Raw genomic sequence first — 17,664 nt, 5'->3', positions numbered from 1 at the left:
AAGCCTTTTCGTTTGCCATCCAGATGCTCTAATGAAAAAATATGCCATCTGAAAATCTAAACAAAACGCGTTTCTGCGATAAGTGCTTTTTTAACCTTCCTTTTGAAGGATAAATACTGATAGTCATAGACTACGCCTCGGATTCAGACCGCTTGACAGCCTTTTTGCCAAGTCTTCTTTGCCACTTATTTGAGCAGGAATTAGCTTTGTTTTAACGAAGTAAGTGTCGATAAGGGAAGCGTTGCAAGTAATGAACTTTCTTTTTCAGAAATATATGGCATTGCTTGCAGTACCCATTTAAATTATTATAGCTAATAATCAGAATGCTGACTGCAAGCAACACCACATGTACCAGAAAAAGGAAAAAAAAACGCAGATGGTGCCTAATGCACACGAGTGCGCAGTTTCACTGAGCATTATTCCCAGAAAAAAAAAACAGCGCAGCAACAGGACCGAAGAAAGAAAGAAAGATAGCCCCACGCCTGTGGTGTTTTAACTTTCTTGGGTCCTATTGCTGTGCTCTTCTTCTTGGAATGGTTTCTAATGTTTTCTTTATCCTCAATTACTTCTTGCAAATATAGCTAATGACCACACATGTCACACCGTTGTAGAGCGAGATCAACCTTCGACAATGCACCATTCTTCTCAAAGTAAGGGGGCTCAGGCAGTCATCAGTGCATTCCCTGTCTTGCTTCAAATACCCACTTAAGTCATTCACGCACACTTCGTTGTGCCTTGTCCCAGAAACCCAACTTTTCCGTTGTTCGCAAGTTTGCACACCCTTCCATTTTTCTCTTTTCTGCTTTAAGCTATCAGATCAGCACTTAAATGTGTACGGCCAGTCAATCCAACGTACGTGTTGGCATCGATGTGAAGAAAAACTTTAGTGAAGTGGGTAATTAAATGCGCTACAACGAATGGCGATTTGCACAATTTTGTTAACTTTCATGCTATGCAACATGTATTGTTATAGAATGTGCATGCTTTACCACCAGCATGGTAGCAACTTTATTGTCACATGAGTTTTGTGCTCATGGACTGCGTCGCTTACAAGCTATGTCGAAATACAACACTCCACATCCCGCATATGCACATTGTGAGGCCTTGCACTCTGCGATGCATAAAGAACGAAGGCGATCTATGATGCTTGTCGAGGGAAGAATGACGATGACAGGTGTATGCACAAAAAAGAACGGCATGCAGGAAGCAAAATTTAGGGACTCTGTACCTATTGTGACGCTATCGGACGTACCCATTATGGAGGACTGGCCAAAAACAGGCACACCTCCTTGGCACATACCGACTGGCTAAATTATTGGAAATAGAGTAATTCAAAGAATCGATTTAAATTAAAATCGCCGTACCATGACCACCGCGATTTAAAGATGCCCGTGAGCCGCCACTCAGGTTCATGTTTTATGCAGGAGGTTATGTTTTTTCTACTGCGCAGAATAGATGATCGCATACTTGGTCAGCGTACGCGTGTTGGCGTCAGCCTGTTAGCTGGTACTTTTATCATTCGGCGCACGTATGCTCTTTGCATATATCTCAAAATATATATCACCTGAGATAGCGAGAGAGCGAACGGTACCCATCAGCCAGGCAGCCACGCCAAACGCGGCAATGAAAACTGCGCTTTAAAACGATGGCACACTGGTGGTGAGCAAGTAAGAATTTCAGATTGATTGCACAATCAGCATGGAATTATTTGGCTGCAATAGTTCAACAGACTACGTTAGTGTGTAATGTGTTGGTGGCTAAAGGGCGCTGCGAGGTTCAGAAAGAACGTACACCGTGAGGAAAAGTATACGGACCACAGGGTCGCCGAAAAAAACTGAATTTCTTCGTAATTAACATGGATAAACTGAAACTGGCAAGTACTCTGGAAAGTTCGCATTGCTAAGTTTGGACTGCAGTCCTCAATTTCAAGTTTTATTCGCAGGTAGTTGAAAAAATTTACTTTTTCGCACAATCCCTAGTCCGTATGCTCAAGGGCGTACACTGAACATTGGCCAAATACTCATTTTGAATAGGGCTAGAATAAAATATTAGGTGTCTGTCATCTCCAACCATTGCAGTTCGTGAATTATACGTCATATCATTTTCAAGGAAAGCGATGAGACAAGAGTTGACGTTCGACCTTGCTGGGGTCATTGTAATATGTATAAAGCGCGCGAAAAGATTGCGATGAAGAAGGACGCAGCACAGGCACTATAACGATCAGCCTTAGAATGTATTACATGGTAAACATTTTTCTTAACGTTATTCCTCATTCTGGGTTCTAACGCACTAGCGAGATTCCGATATTTAGCTTGTTCAACCGGCCTTTTCATCGTAAATTTCTTATATAGGAACGGATAGTGTTTTTATCCTATAAATTCTACCATTGTAGGTTGTTTTTATAATGTCACGACAGAGTTTATGTAATGAAAGCTAACTATAGCTTATGACAGGGTAATATTGCTCGCATTCTTGAATAATTGAACCCGACTACAGTTTAAAATGCTTTGAAATTGTGGTATTGACATGCAGGGCTCCTAAATCGAGTGATTATTTCATAGTTCCACATGTTATAAGTACTCTTCATATGTTAACATTCGTCTCGCTATTGTGACATCCTGTTAATGATAATCATCGTTTCGTCATGTCAAGTATAAAATGATACAGTTGACTTCGAAGTCGGAATATCACCTTCGAAAACTTATGCTCCATAACGACATTGGTGTGGTTGGAGGGCTAAGTGGAGCTATCCCCTTCGGGGCTAACAGGAATACTAAGAGGAACACGCGTCTGCCGCGAGTAATCCTCTGCGGGGATTGTTAAGAGGAGAAAGCCTCTGTGAGGCTTGTATCTGTGGGCGAATCAGCCATGAGCCAACGCCAAGCGCAAACAGAAGTTGAACGGCGTGCACATGGACTCTCGGTGCTGGCTACTCGGGTTTCTGTTAAAGTTTCTAGTGCAATGCAGCGACAGCTTATTTGATAGCCTTTTTTTCTCTGAGCTAGAAATTATTGAAGACGATGTCATTGTAGATCTCAATCCGCAGATTCTATATAGGTACTGAAAGACACATAATCAGGGCCTATACATAGCCAAGTATATTTTGCGAAAGCTTGTTTTGCGCACTTGCGAATATGAGCAGCGTATTCTCACTACTAAATGACATTGGTGCTGATCGCAGGGATGGGACGATGTCAGTTTTCATGGGTCCTCTCAGATCCCCACGTCAAACCTGGATGCCTTGGCTGCAGACGCCATCATATTGAACAACTACTACGCGCAGCCATCCTGCACGCCTTCGAGGTCGGCCCTCCTCACCGGACTTTATGCCATACGAACAGGTGACTTAACTACTGTACAAAGATCTATTAAAAGAAATGAAAGGAAAGGAAACGTACATGCACGCGCACGCGTGTTGGTGTGTGTGCATGCGTATTTCTATGGGTGAGGAGAACTGTCGTTGCGATCTCAGATAATTTTACAGCGTAAGCTGTTATGGACTCATTCTAATAGCCGTTTCGGTTCGCGTTGTTGTCCGCCACCGCCGCGTAACCGCTATCGCCCGAAATGCGAAGAAAGTACCCTGGTCTCTGGAGTCCGATACTTTACAACTGAGCCACGCAAGCGCTTGCTACCAGCGTTAGAAAAGGCCCTGTAAACGCGCCCTAGGCAGGCGCACAGGCGCAGATGACCCGAGCCTCCGCCAGTATGGTGGCGCCATCTAGTTAAGGCGCCTGCAAAAACCGCATGCACAGGCGCAGACGATCAGATGCGATTCAGACGAGGCGCGCAAAAAACACGATCCCGATGTGAGATGTGCGCCACGTTTTCTCGGTACCTCTTCGCGTTACGTTATGGCGCCTCCTCGCAAGGTACGAACCACTGCTGAAGAAGCGAATCGTAAGGCTACGTGCGCGGCTACAACCAAGCATCATCGGGCTCAGCAGACTGCTGTCCAGAGAGAATTACAAACCGCAGCTTGCCGTCGACGCCGGGCAGACAGTTGAGATCACTTTCATCAAACCGAGGCGAAGATACTTTGCCAGGAAGAGGGTGCGTGGTGCCGAAATTGCTACTCTTAAGCCGCTCCACCAGCTATACGCTGTGACTGTGCTGCGTGTGCCGCGCAGGCCTGTGACTTTTTTAATTAAAGAATCATTCGCCACAACCGGTTCTCTCTTATCAAAACAACGAAGGCGGAAGCGCTGTTTTACGTGGATAGGGTTTCTCGTGTTACATTGCCATCGCTTGACGTGTAACTGTCACGCTCGGAGAGCCTCAAAGTTATTTTCGGCATGCCAAACTCATGGAAACATTCTTGCGCCACAACGTGCCCTAATCATGACTGGAAAAAGAAATATGCATTTCATCCTTGATTACTGGACCGGGGTAACGTATATATTGTCGACTTGTTTTCTGGACACTATCCGAGTGTGAACGTCATGCTGTGTTCCTTTTTCTATTTATTCGATTACGGTCGCTCTGATTAATCGGAATAAACCAGTGCGAAGGAAAACGTACAATAAACACGGGAACACTAACACGCAGAGCGTTTTCTAATGGACACTCCACTCGTGCCATGCAGGGATGCAAGGGCTCGCGGTTGACGTGGCTGATCCATGGGGTTTACCTTTGGAAGTTCGCCTAATGCCGCAGTATCTCAGAGATATCGGATACGAAACCCACCTCATTGGAAAGGTAGGTTTTTTTAGAAAGGGATAAGCAACACGTTTTCTCGACTTTTCCGTTTTATTGCTTCCTGTCTACTGCATGTGCATTTGATAATGCCTTATGGAAACACAAGCTAGCAATTCTCTGCCAGTCATGTGAACTCACGCAGGATATTATTAGAATAGACTCTGAATATTATATCCTATAGCCTATCAAAGAAGTCGCAGTTTTGCCCGAAAGGCGAAGCATCAATTGCGATAGCAAATTAGTAGACAGCAATACGGAGTAAGGAGTAAGGTACGCAGTTGCTGGCAGAGTAGAAGCTGCACCCCCTCCCTCCCGCGCTGCCTTCCCGCTTTCTTCCTTTCGCACGTGAGACTGAGTCGCCGTTCCCCTTGCGCCCGATTGCGAAATACGCAGTTAGTGCCGGAGCACAACGCCGCCCCCCTCCCTCCCTCCCTCCCATCCCCCCACGGCCTTTCGCACGACGGCAGACGTCGTCTTTGCTCTCCGCGAAAGGGCGTGTCCCTCTCACGCGTTCACTCGCACGTACAGCATACGGCGCACGGCGACAATTTTATCGCCCTTAGACTTTATACGGAACCTCACGGCGACGGCAGAAATCCGCTTGGAGTGTCCATATAATTGCTATCGCAATAAAAAAATAAGGAAAGACACTGCATGCAGGTCTGTTTGTGTCACTTCAACAGGGGCTAGTTGAAGAAAAACTCGTTTCTAGCAAGCTAGCATGGAAGTCTAAGGTTTCCGTCGCCAGGTGTCTTAAGCAGTTTACGGTTATTTATCTGATATTGATGAATTGAAATGTAGCAATGGCTCAGTATGCTCCTGCTGAGCCGATTTAAAAGGTTTGCGATGTAATATTATCCTTCTTTTTGGATATAATCGATCATTTGCGCAGTTGTAGTCGCCATTGTCAGTTCCGTCGTTGTCCCGTTCCTTGAACGTGACACAAGGCAGTAAGCGTGGGTGTCAGATGCAGTCAGGTGCGAACGATGGAAGTCCGAACCAATTTCTCTCGCGATAGCCCTGAGGTACCACTGCTCAATTGTCCTCAAACAAATTTCTTATACGGAAATTAGAAGAGTGGATGAAAATAATGAAAGGGCCAAACTGCCTTAAGATATAGCACGAATTATACAGAGGATTTCCCGTGCGGATGCCAAATACAGGAAAATTCAAACTCTATAAAGTTGTTTTGTGATGTAAGGTCTCAGACGGCATCAGCGCCGTCACGGCGCATTCGCTCAGTCAACTGAGCTAAACCGGAAGCTAGCACCCCAAATGCTTCTACCAGCTACGTTTAAATCGAGGTCAAAATTTGTCTCTCAAGCAAGTGGCCGGTATAGATGCCAAGTGAAATGTAAGCTGGTCAAGATAAACGAGTGCCTCAGTGTGGCCTGGTTCGCCGCTGATTTAACATGTCAACACCTAAGATGGGGAAACTGCGTTTGAGGTGTCATTTGCAATTTATTAGCTAAGTATGTAGGACAAATTGCATTCTTAATACCTGAGTCGTCAGAATTAACGAGTGGTCAAAATATCTGCCACCGTTACACGCTGAAGGCCAGGTGAATCAGAAAAGCGTGCCTATTGATTTGTGGAAATAACGGCAATAGTCTGTTGCTAGCATAAATTTGGGGATAACTCGTACGCCTTGTTGCAATTCTATTGATATACATATGCCTTTCTTATTGGAATAGCCGACAGTCCCATGGGCGGCACATGTACCTTCGACCCGACAAGATCTTCGACACCCTAGTGTGTCTCGAACTGATGTGCTCTGTGATTGGCTGACTGGGCAATCGCCCTTTATCAGAACGAAAAGGTCACGGCCAATTGTCTCAAAAGAACTCTGCACAAAAATTCTTATATGAGATGCTCAATTTCCTGAGGTCGACCGGCCTATATAACAGACTTTAAGAACACCGCCTGCTAGCGCTGTACAGTGCACACAGTCTACATTGAGCTCCTTTCTCTTCCTCTCCTCTTACGTTCCCTGCGTCTTTTATTGCGGTATGAATAATAGGGACACTCTAGCCGCATTTCCGTAGTCGCCGTCGGTAGTCGCCGTGATGTTCCGTATGAAGTCTAAGTGCGATAACATCGTTGCCGCACGCTGTATGATGCAATGTTACTAGATTACCTCTTTCAGTTTGCAAACTCCAGCGCCACGGATGTCACCCTTCCCTGTACCGCCGAGCGGGGCGCGCTCGTCACCGTTTGACCGGTTTGACGGAGGTAACGGAGGTGTTGGCCGGTGTCTTGGCCGGCTGCTTGGCCGCCACGCTGGCGTAGTCAGCGCAGGCGTGGTCTTGTGCCGGGTGTTTTTTTGTGCCTTCAACAAATGTAGTAACATTGCGTTCAACTTTGTTGCGCAGGGATCGCAATCCCTGTGAGTCCCAGCGAGATCTATCGACGCAGCTCGTGCTGCGTGTGCCCCCGCTGCAACTTGTGACAAGAATGCACTTTTTCTCCCGAGATTTTAAACATCGATTAGAAAGCAAGGAAAAGATCGCTGTAGCAAACTAAAAAGCGCGTATTTTGTAACTTTGGCCTTTCAAATGTGATTCCCAGTCTATGTTTGTTGCATTGTTCAAAAACTTCACAGTCACTTTAGCATACGCTAAAGAGAATGAATGCGAAAGCGTGTGCGCTCACGAGAAATTCGTTATACAACTTGACATTCTCACTCGAATGCGTCATGAGTTTTAAAAATCAAATTAAATTCTGATGTTTTATATGTTCCAAAAACACGATATGATTATGAGGCACTCCGTAGTGGGGGACTCCGGGTTAATTTTAACCACCTTTAACTTGCAATTACTTCCTATTACTTGTTCTTTCGCACCAAAGGTCGTGGGTTCGAGTACCTTAATTAAGTGTGCCCTAATGAACTTCTCCCTAATTAAACCAAAGGTCGTGGGTTCGAGTTTCTTAATTAACTACATCTAGATTAAATCCGTCTTAATTAACTTCGCCTTAATTCGATACCCCCAAAGGTCGTGGGTCCGAGTGCCATGATTAACTATATCCTAATTAACTGTGTCTTAATTAACTTTGAGTTATGTAACACCAAAGGTCGTGGGTTCGAGTGCCTTAATGAACTCTATGTTAATTAAGGTAGAGTTAACTAAGGCACTCGAAACCACGACCTTTGTTGGTGGCACCACGAATGTGGGTGCCGTAACACCGGACGTCGGATTTTTCGGCCCATGAGCCATCTACGGTTTTCGCCTTATTAAATTGTTTTCAATTTGACTTGTGTTGTTCTTGTCGTCTTTCGCGTTTTATAGCCTTAAAAACGGCGAGCTGTCACTGAAGTACTTCGGTATCTTGCTTTGAAAACGCGTATCCTGGCATTGAGTGTTCTCGAACAAACGAGTGGTCCTAGGTTTCAATATTTTCGGCGGCATCAGATACTTATGTTCCGTGACCCACCGTAAACACGTAATCTTATATAGAACTGAATTAAAAAGAACTGAATCCGATCAATCTTCACAGCTGAATGGATAAGAGTCCCGCATAGCACCAGCTAGATTGAGGCATCTTAGTCACATCTCTGCGCTGTGGAATCGCTCTAGTGGCTGAAACGATACTCTAGTTGCACAATCTAAATAACGTTTGCTTACAATCTCGGAAATAACTCCCCTTAAACAGAATTAACTGCGTAAATTTCGTTTAACGCAGCGCGCAGGCTCCGTAACTATGATGCGACTGCGCCAATGTAAAGCCCCTTGATGTTAGAAAGTAGCGACACGCTTTGATCTACGCCGCAACACCCTCGCCGGCGCGGTCAACCTCCTCTTTTTCTCCCCCTCTTTCGCGGAGGCAGCGCATCCGCCACGCTGAATGGCTGCGGCGCTCGAGACTACCCCGTCAGGTGACCCTGACGTCACGAAAACGGCTCGAAACTTGCTTTCGCGCGCCTTTAGTTTCTCCCGCTCGCCATGAGCAGTCCAAGTGGTGGTCGCGCTGCCGCTCCGAACGTGTGTTTCCCAAGTTTTTCCATCCTTTCGTAGGAATCTGAGATTCGTTCTCCGTGAAAATGCCTTGCTGCTGCGCGTTTCAATGCATCAGCAGGCCAGAGAAAGGGCAAGCCTTATTTTATATCCCCCGAGGTGAACGGAATGTCGTGCGTCGGAAGCAGTGGCTCCATAACATCGGGAGAAGGGATTTCGCCCCTTCTAAGCACGCCGTTCTTTGCGAGGTGAATGTTGCAGCTTTCCTCATATTTGTGGATGAAGTTGCATGGAGATTTTAATGCTCTTCGCATAGCCGGACTCTTCGTTCAGTTTAATACAGAGCACCGATAACTGTGCATATAGTTTTTTTTAAAGTGAGTCGGCTGAAATTTTCGTTGACTCTTCGAGCCGTGACAAAGCTTTTTGTGTTTTCGCGCGTGCGTTAGTTTTCAAATGTATGTAATTTGTGAGTTAATGCCTGTAACTCATATTTTGTAGTTGTGTGCGTGTGTGTGTGCGTGTTTGTGTGCGTGAATGTGTGTGCATGTATGTATGTGCGCGCGTGTGTGTGTGCGTGTGATCCTTGCACCTGATACTTGTGAAGCCAAGGAACTATTTTACTCTTATTGCGTGCTTATTGTATCTTTGCAAAGTTTCAATACTGCGAGCATTTTTTTTCTTTATGTACTTTATGTTGCCAAGGCATGAACCGCAATATATAGGTAGATAAGTGGTATTATGTATTATTCTCGCATGCTCATTAAGTACAAGCCACGCGCTTCTGATAATCTCCCTCAATTATGATAAACTTGACATCTTGAAGTCTGTAAGTTAATTATCAAGTGCCAGTCTTAGCAGTTTCCGTGTAAGCAATCAGCCTTTTTTTTGAGAGAGACTTAGGTTACTCCCAGAGGTGATGGAATGTAATTTCTCGTCGTTTCATAGTGACGGAATACAGGCGCGTGTGTAAAGTTCTATGTTGGCTGTTTCGCAAACACAGCACGTATTTCGCACAGTGGCATTGGTACAAAGGCTTTTGGCCCACTCACTTTGGCGAATTCGCTTTAAGTAAACTATCACATTTCTTCTTGGTTACCTTCTCTGAGCCTTTTAAGAGCGAAGATAGTGAACGAAATTCTCGTTTATACTCTACGCTGCTTATATTGTATGCACCCAATACACCTCCGCGTTACGGACAACCCAAGTGGCGACGTAGAGGTAAACAGCTCAGCCACTGCTTGGTACTCATTTTTTCGGAGCGCTTCCGCTTGTATTTGCCGAAGCGTCCTAAAAAATGGCACGACGTTCTATCGGAAACGTACTTTCGTCAGGACAGTTTCGCAAGGGATAAATTCCCATACAACGCTTCAAAGGGCGGAATAAACAAGCGCGCGCATTGATTCTAATGCGGCTGCAGCGAGCCACTGGAGGGTTCAGCGCCGCGCCGGCCCGGTGAGGGGGAGAAATCCGAGGAGAATTGAGGAGGAAAGCGCGCATGGTGGAGAGTGTCGCTACTTTCTAACATCAACGGGCTTTACGCCAATGACATCGGAAGCGCCACCTCGCGAGCGGGAACCGAAAGGGGCCACGTTTTGCCGCTGCAACCCGGCGGAGTTTGCAAACTGGCAAAGTAATCTAGTAACGGTGGTATGATGTGGGTGCGAGTGAAAGCGTGCGAAGGTGAGCCGAAGAGGGTGGCTCGACCGCGCACGCGCAAGGGATGAAGGGTGGGAGGAAGCACGCCGTCTTCCTTTCATCGAGCGAAAGCCACCGGAGAGGGAGGGGGTGCTCCAATCTGGCGGCGGCTGCGTATCTTAAAGCGGCTGAGCGCGGCCGCGCGGGCTCCATCTTGAAAGCGATCTGCGCTGGGGGCAGTCTATAATGGGTCATAGCTTAGCGCCCGCTGCGTTCTCGCTGCTTGGTTTGCATTGAAGCGCAGGCAGAACGAAGGTCAATTCGCTCGCTGCTGCTACCGCTTTTCCTAATGCCAGCGTTTTGGCAGCGAGTCTCTGCGGTCATCGAGTGAGACGTGTTCATGTTTTGCTGCGCGCGTGACAGCATGCCTGTTGATTTAGTTAGTGAGTGAATGTTTACAAATTTATGCGGTCAATAAATCTTCTATCATTACTTTGTATAGATCTCGAATAATTTGCTATCGCAATCGATGCTTCGCATTGCGGACGAAACTGCGACATTTTTTCTATATGGTCATCGCTCCACGTCGGTCTAGGTACAATACTTCTAACAGCGGCATAGTCTAAAGTTGTGATTCGCAGCTTGCTGGATGATATTTTCTGATAACTTAAAAATGACAGAGGTCATTAGAGCACAACTTCGGTCACACATATAACACCGTGTAAGACGCATTGTGGCGATGAAATTGTGTGGAAAACGGATATACAGGTGTCTTTAATTAGGAATTCCTGACATGTATACTGCTATGTTGGTCAACTATTTTAGCGCTACTAAACAAGCACTGAAGGAAAACGTAGATATCACCATGAGCTATGTCGACGTCTTTCTTGTGTCCTTGTTAGTAAAGCTAAAACTTTATCCAAGTTCGCATACCAACACGCCCAACATAAGGCAATGCTATAGCTGCTATCTCATGTTCATAGTGCTCAAGAATGTGAAACGTTTCAAGATTTGTTCTCTCTAGCTTTGCATCTCCTAATTGCCCGCTGTCATGCAAGCCAATCGGGTTTCTATAGGTTCTATGTCCTTGTTCTGCCGTTCTTCTATATGTCTGTTGGCCATTTGTGGATTTCAGGGCGACCTCTTTACCTTTTTTTGGAAATAATCGCCTTATCACTTTGTTAAAGTTCAGTGCAGGAGCACTCGGAACTTGAAGACCTTGACAAAGCATACTTAATTTGCTGTCATAGTATGTTTACACTCCAACGAACCATCCTAATGTCCACAATGAATGTACCGTACATCACGGATCGGGCTTCGACACGTACTTGGGTCGTGGACAGGTGCCGCCTGAGCATCCAGCACTACAAAGACGCTTTTAACGGTTCTGCGAGCCATTTGTCTCACCGAGACAGTTTATTGGCGTAGGTTCAGTGCTGTGCGTTTTGCGTGTGATATCTTTCAAATTTGCTTTGTGCATCATTTCATTTATCACCGCATTCACCTGGAGCAGCACGTTAGACGCACCGCCAAGTAAACATTTCCAGTTTCCATCAAATAGCACGCCCCGCCCCTCACCCCTTTTTTTTCTCTATCTCTCACACACATACACTTATTTACGCAGTGGGACGTTGGCTACTACAAGACGAATCTGACTCCGACATGCCGGGGATTTGACAGCTTTTACGGCTACCTCAACGGAGAAGAGGACTACTACAAGCACACCATAACCTATGTACGTGGGCTTGTGCGCGTGGCTCATGTTCCATCACGGGTCAGTTTCACTTCAACTTCAAGTAATACGGACTCTTCAATCGACGTAGCACTTGTACTGATTTCCGCCTAATAATTTCCAACTCAAACGAAAGGAAAGTTGCATTAAGCAATATTGGAAACCGATTGGAAGGCGTTACTGAACAATGCCGCGGATTAGTTATTCGCAAAATTTATCCTGGGGCCAACAATGTCAAGACAATGTCCAGTGTCCGAAATTCTCCGCTCTTGCGTCTGCAGCTGATGCCGGCCATCAACCTTGGACATGCCCTGGGACAGCGCCACTTCTCTAAAGTGAACTTAGGGAGCTGAAGTTAAGAAGCGACCAAACGTTTAAGACAAACGAATGAGCCACTCGTGAAATATATTTCATGCGCCGCTGTTGCAGTATCGGCATGAAACCAGCCGGCATACGTACGTGTAGTTTCATTCCTTCATTGCAAGGCAGCAACCCGGGCGTGCGTCTGGTTACCCTCTCTTTCTTTCTTTCTTTCTTTCTTTCTTTCTTTCTTTCTTTCTTTCTTTCTTTCTGTCTCATTCTGTCATTGTGTCCTATTACAAATCAGCAAAAGGAAAAAAAAAAACATGCCTAAACGGAAGTATATTTTATTCCCTTCAATGCACTCTATGCTTGGACATGTTTAATATACTTTGGCCTAGTTTCGTAGAGGACGCTCTATTGTAATTGTGTAAATTGTTTTGTGATATATGCGAGATGCAGCGGTTTCTGCATTTGTTCCAGGAAAACCACACTGGTCTCGACTTCTGGCTCAACATGGAACCACTGTTCTCCGAAAGTGGTTCATATTCCACGACACTGTACACGGAAAGAGCGCAGTACCTCATCAGCAACAGAAATAAGTCAAAGGTGGGCAGATGTGATCTCATGGCAGGGTCATAGACGCAAAGATAATTGGGGAACAGAAAAAGTAAAAATCTTATTTCGCATAGCTCCGAACTTGCAGTGGCGACGGTATATAATGCACCCTTAAAGGGCCCCTCACCGGGTCTGGCCATTTTTAGCTGACAAGCGCTGGGCATACGGTGCGCGCTAACAATTGTGTCTGCTAAGTATTACATCGCTACGCACCGCGGATAGAGCTGCAATTTGAAACCGAATGCCGTTTGCCTATCTCCTCGTGGGCGCTGCGCTCCAAGCCAGATGGTTGACGTATATGTGCAAGTGCGCCTACGTACATGTGTCTGTGCTGTGACGTCGCTCACAGTGACACGTGACTGCAATAATTATTCAAGGGAACATCTGTTATTTGTGTAATCTGTTGCATCAATAGACGAATTAAAGTATAGAGAAATACTAAAAGAACAAACCAAACCTCTGCGTGTTTTGTTTCGCTTCGCACCGTAGAGAGGTGTACAGAGGTCAACACACTTCTCTAGAATGCGCGAACCACGTTCTCAGGACTGCGCTGGCGATATCTGAAGTTTACATGTGGCACAAAATCGGCTGTATGTGAGGTTGCAGTGACTACATTTACAGTTTCAATGATTTCTCTCGACCTGGTGGTCGGCTCAAGCTTCGGTGGCTGCTTTGGCCCCCAGGAGCGTGTTCTAGACAAGTGTGTTGGCCTCGGTACTTTCGTTTCGTCTGCTTGTTTCGATGTCGTGCAGCCGCGCGCGCAGGCACCAAAACTATGTATTTTCTACCGTGTTCCAGCGCACTATCATGCTCTGTCATCTGCTGGCGTCTGCCTCAGTGTTCGTGCAGCACTGACTCGTGCACAGTGCGCACAGTGTTCTCGTGCACAGTGCGTAAAATCGTGTGATCCGCGATTGAGTGAGCGACTAAAAACATCACTGAAAAGAAATTAAAGAAGGCGCGATGGTTGGGGCCCCTATTCCAGGGCTCCACTGGCACGAGCGGCTCGCTGGGCTTGGTCCTGAAGTACCAATTGGCTCTCCCAGCCATTTTCCGCAAGCTATGCCTCCCACTGCCTATTCCTCATAAGTGCATGTTTAAGTATCATGGGGCTGTATATGTGTGGAGGCCTCTTCGGGCATTTCCACGTGATGTGTCTTAGTGTGGGTATGCCTGTGCACCACGGGCACTCGTGAGTGAAGCTCGGGGGGTGTATTCTGTGTAGGTGGTGCAGGTAGGGGTGAACTATACGGCGTCATCTTCATCTGAATGTGGCGCCAATCCATCTCCTGTTGGCTGTTTAAATTCGAGTGAGGATGTCCACAACATATCGGCTCCTGTCTTTACTGTTGTAGCGTACTCGTCCCAAGCGGGAGCGAAAAGACGACTATACTCCTTGAAGTTTGGGACAAGGACTATAGTTTATTTGCCAAGAAAAACATGCTTCGAAAACGATAACACAAAGGGGCGTGTTGGCTGCGTATCTCCCGCGGCACGCCGGAGATAATGTGAGGCATGTTGGCAGCGTATGCGCCGTGCGCCGCCGGCGTACGAATTGGTATGCGCACACAAATAGAAATTATCAGGATCACCGGCATCAACGCCCGCTACAAGGGCTCCCCCCCCTTGACCGTGGAGCAATGAAAAAAAAAAACAAAAAACAAGCAAATGTGCGAGTTAGTCCATGAGGTGAGCCGGTTTCACGCTGTCGAGAGAAACGACGTCCTCTCTGTCGCGAACACGAATGGTTAGTTTTGTGCGACCGCAACAGCACACGGAAGAGCCCGTCGTACGCAGGAGTCAACGGCAATGTGTCCCGTCGTATGAACACATGGGTTGCCAGATTCATGTCTGGGAAGATGATGATGATGAAAACATTTTATTGACAGGAAAAGGAGAGGGGAGTTAGGGGAAGGGTGGTCGGATCCTTATTCCGGGATTCCGTTGGCTAAGGCCGCCGCCCTGGCTCTTTTCACGAGGGCTTGCTGGTCCTCGAGGGTTGAGCTGGACAGGGCTGCCTCCCATCCTTCCCACGTTGGCTGTTGTGTGGTTTCTAAGGCACTATTAGCCTGACAGGCCCATACCATATGGTACAAATCTGCTTTCTGCCCGCAGAATTTACATTCGGCTGAAAAGGATTGTGGCTCGATAGCATGTAGCTTTACTGGATTGCTAAATGACATGCTTTGTAATCTCCGTAGAAGACATTCTTGTGATTTATCTAATCCTTTGGCAGGGCCCGGGCATTTTCGTCGCGATAGGCGCAAGTGCTGTAATACATCTTCATAAGTTACTGATGGCAATGGGAGTTCCGGTTCTACGGGGAGGGAGGAGGAGGGACCCCGGGGGAGGAAAGCTCGGGCGGCGGCGGTGTGCACGCTCATTTCCCTCTACTCCCTGATGACCTGGCACCCAAATCAGCTCTTTGCGCGAAGCTAAGACCCCAGATTGTTTCAGAATCCTGCAAGCTAGCGGCGCAATTATGCCCCGCATGTAATTTCTATATGTACTTTGCGAATCCGTAATGATGTTCGGAATTAGGATACGAAGTTGCCATAGCAATCGCCACCTCTTCCAATTCTGCAATTTCCCTGTGCCGAACAGAAAGTCCACTTGATGCACAGCCGCTATTGTCGAGACCCCTCCTACAGGACCCGCAGCATCCACGAAGAAGGCTATTTTAGAATAGATCCCGTCCATCTTTTTGGCTCTCGCCTTCCTCCTTGCTTGATGATGTTCAGGGTGCATGTTTTTCGGTAGGGGCAGTGTTGCAAACCTGCTCCTCCACTCATTCGGGATGTCTTGTCTTGGTGCCGTGTGGTAAGGGCAGCTGATTTTCAAGTCCTCCATCACCTTGCGCCCCGTTTTCGTTCCTGCCAATCTGGCATATTGACTTAATAGGTGGGCCTCAATTAGCTCATCTGTTGTGTTGTGCACCCCCAACTGTAGCAAGCGCTCCGTAGATGTTTTGACCGACAGTCCCAGCGCCTTCTTATATGCTGTTCTAAGGCTGACATCGAAATGATTTAAATAGCACTTCCTCATCCGAAGGTACGGAGCCACGTACACGATTCGGCTGAGTATAAGGGCTTGGACCAACCGAAGAGTGTCGTTTTCCATCATCTCTCTCGTCTTATTGTTGATAGGAGTGATCATACGTATTACTTGTTCGCATGTCGTACGGAGCTTAGCAATCATTTCTGAGTTGGCACCCTTGTTGTTAAGCGGTAGTCCCAGGATACGCAATGTCTTCACTTCAGGGATTGCGGCGTCGTGAACCCTAATTTCTACCGGGACTTCATCTTGTCGTCTGCGCATGATGAAAAGAGCCGATTTTTCCGGAGAGCAGTGCAGTCCCACTCCTCGGCATATCTTTGGACCATCGAAGCAGCCTCTTGAAGCGCCTCTTCCATCTGCCCCAGACTGCCCTTGGTCACCCAAATAGTGATGTCGTCCGCATAGAGGGCGTGCCGAATTCCCTCTATGCGATCGAGTTGTTCCGGCAAATTCATAAGGGCGATGTTGAAGAGCAGAGGAGAGAGGACTGCTCGTTGTGGCGTACCCCTAGTGCCCATAGGGATTGGTTCGGACCTAAAATCTCCAATCCTTACATGAGTTCGTCTGTCTTGTAGAAAGTCGCTGACGTATTCAAAAGTCCTTCTTCCACATTGTGTCTCCGCAGGTTGTCCAGTATTTTTGAGTGCTTCACATTAACGAAAGCACCCTTGAGATCCAGGGCTAAGATGGCTCTACTATTGCGTTTGCTGGGTGGGTCAATAACTTCTATCCTGAGCTGCAACAGTACGTCTTGCGTGGATAGGCGCTCCCGAAAGCCAAACATGGTGTGGGGCATCAAATCATTTTCCTCCAAATACGCTGAAAGCCTGGCATGCACTGCTTTCTCCATCAGCTTGCCGGCACATGAAGTGAGCGAAATCGGACGGAGGTTGTTAATGCTTACCTCTTTGCCTGGCTTAGGGATAAAGCTGACGTCTGCCGATTTCCACGCCAGGGGGAGTTTGCCAGTTCTCCAGCACTCATTGATGTAATCCGTCAGGTGGCTTAGCATCTTCTTGTTCATGTTGGCAAGCAAACCTACCGTGATTTTGTCATGTCCTGGCGCCGTACCTCTTCTCATGCTTAGTAACGCCGCCTGTATTTCTTCTTCATCGAAGTCTCTGTCGAGTTCCGGATTATCCTTGCCTTGATAATGTAGCACAGGTTCGTCATCTTTGGTTGTACAGAGGTATTTGCTCGCGAGGGCTGTCACCAGCTGCTCATCCGTACCTGCATAGCCGTGGAGTGCTCTCTTCAGGTTCCGCTGTTGCTCTCCCCTCGTCTTGCTGGGCTCGATCAGGCATCGCAGGAGGTTCCACGTGGACTTGGCGCCAAGCCCGCCTCTCAGTGAGTCGCACTTGGTTAGCCAGTTGTTCTTGGCCAAGGTCCACGCGTATTCCTCTGCTTGTAGTGTGATTTCAGCGATTTTGACTTTAAGCTTGCGATTTAGCTTTTGCTTCTTCCATCTTCTGGTGAGGCCTCTCCTGGCCTCCCAAAGGTAGAGCAGGTGATTGTCAACTGCCGGGACATCCTTTGAGGTCTGCAGCGTTTTCGTTACTTTCTCCCTGGCAGCTAGCAGCGATTCAGGCCACTTCTCATATTCTTCTATAGGCGAATTGAGTTGAGGATCCTTGGACTCTCGAAAGAGCGACCAATCCGCAAGCCGGG

The 17,664-nt window shown here is 47.0% G+C and overlaps 1 protein-coding gene across 1 annotated transcript in view; it reads left to right on the top strand.

The window, feature by feature from the left end:
• Positions 1-17,664, top strand: part of LOC119441601 (arylsulfatase B-like) — a 78,006-nt gene that overhangs the window by 16,004 nt on the left and 44,338 nt on the right. Inside the window, exons 3-6 of the mRNA XM_037706209.2 lie at positions 3,182-3,341; positions 4,586-4,698; positions 11,914-12,024; positions 12,805-12,930. Coding sequence (XP_037562137.1) covers positions 3,182-3,341; positions 4,586-4,698; positions 11,914-12,024; positions 12,805-12,930 — 510 coding nt within the window. The remainder of the gene's footprint in view (positions 1-3,181; positions 3,342-4,585; positions 4,699-11,913; positions 12,025-12,804; positions 12,931-17,664) is intronic.

This window comes from Dermacentor silvarum, chromosome 2, assembly GCF_013339745.2.
Source record: "Dermacentor silvarum isolate Dsil-2018 chromosome 2, BIME_Dsil_1.4, whole genome shotgun sequence".
Lineage (NCBI taxonomy): Eukaryota > Metazoa > Arthropoda > Arachnida > Ixodida > Ixodidae > Dermacentor > Dermacentor silvarum.
This window is presented reverse-complemented; position numbering and strand designations above follow the sequence as displayed.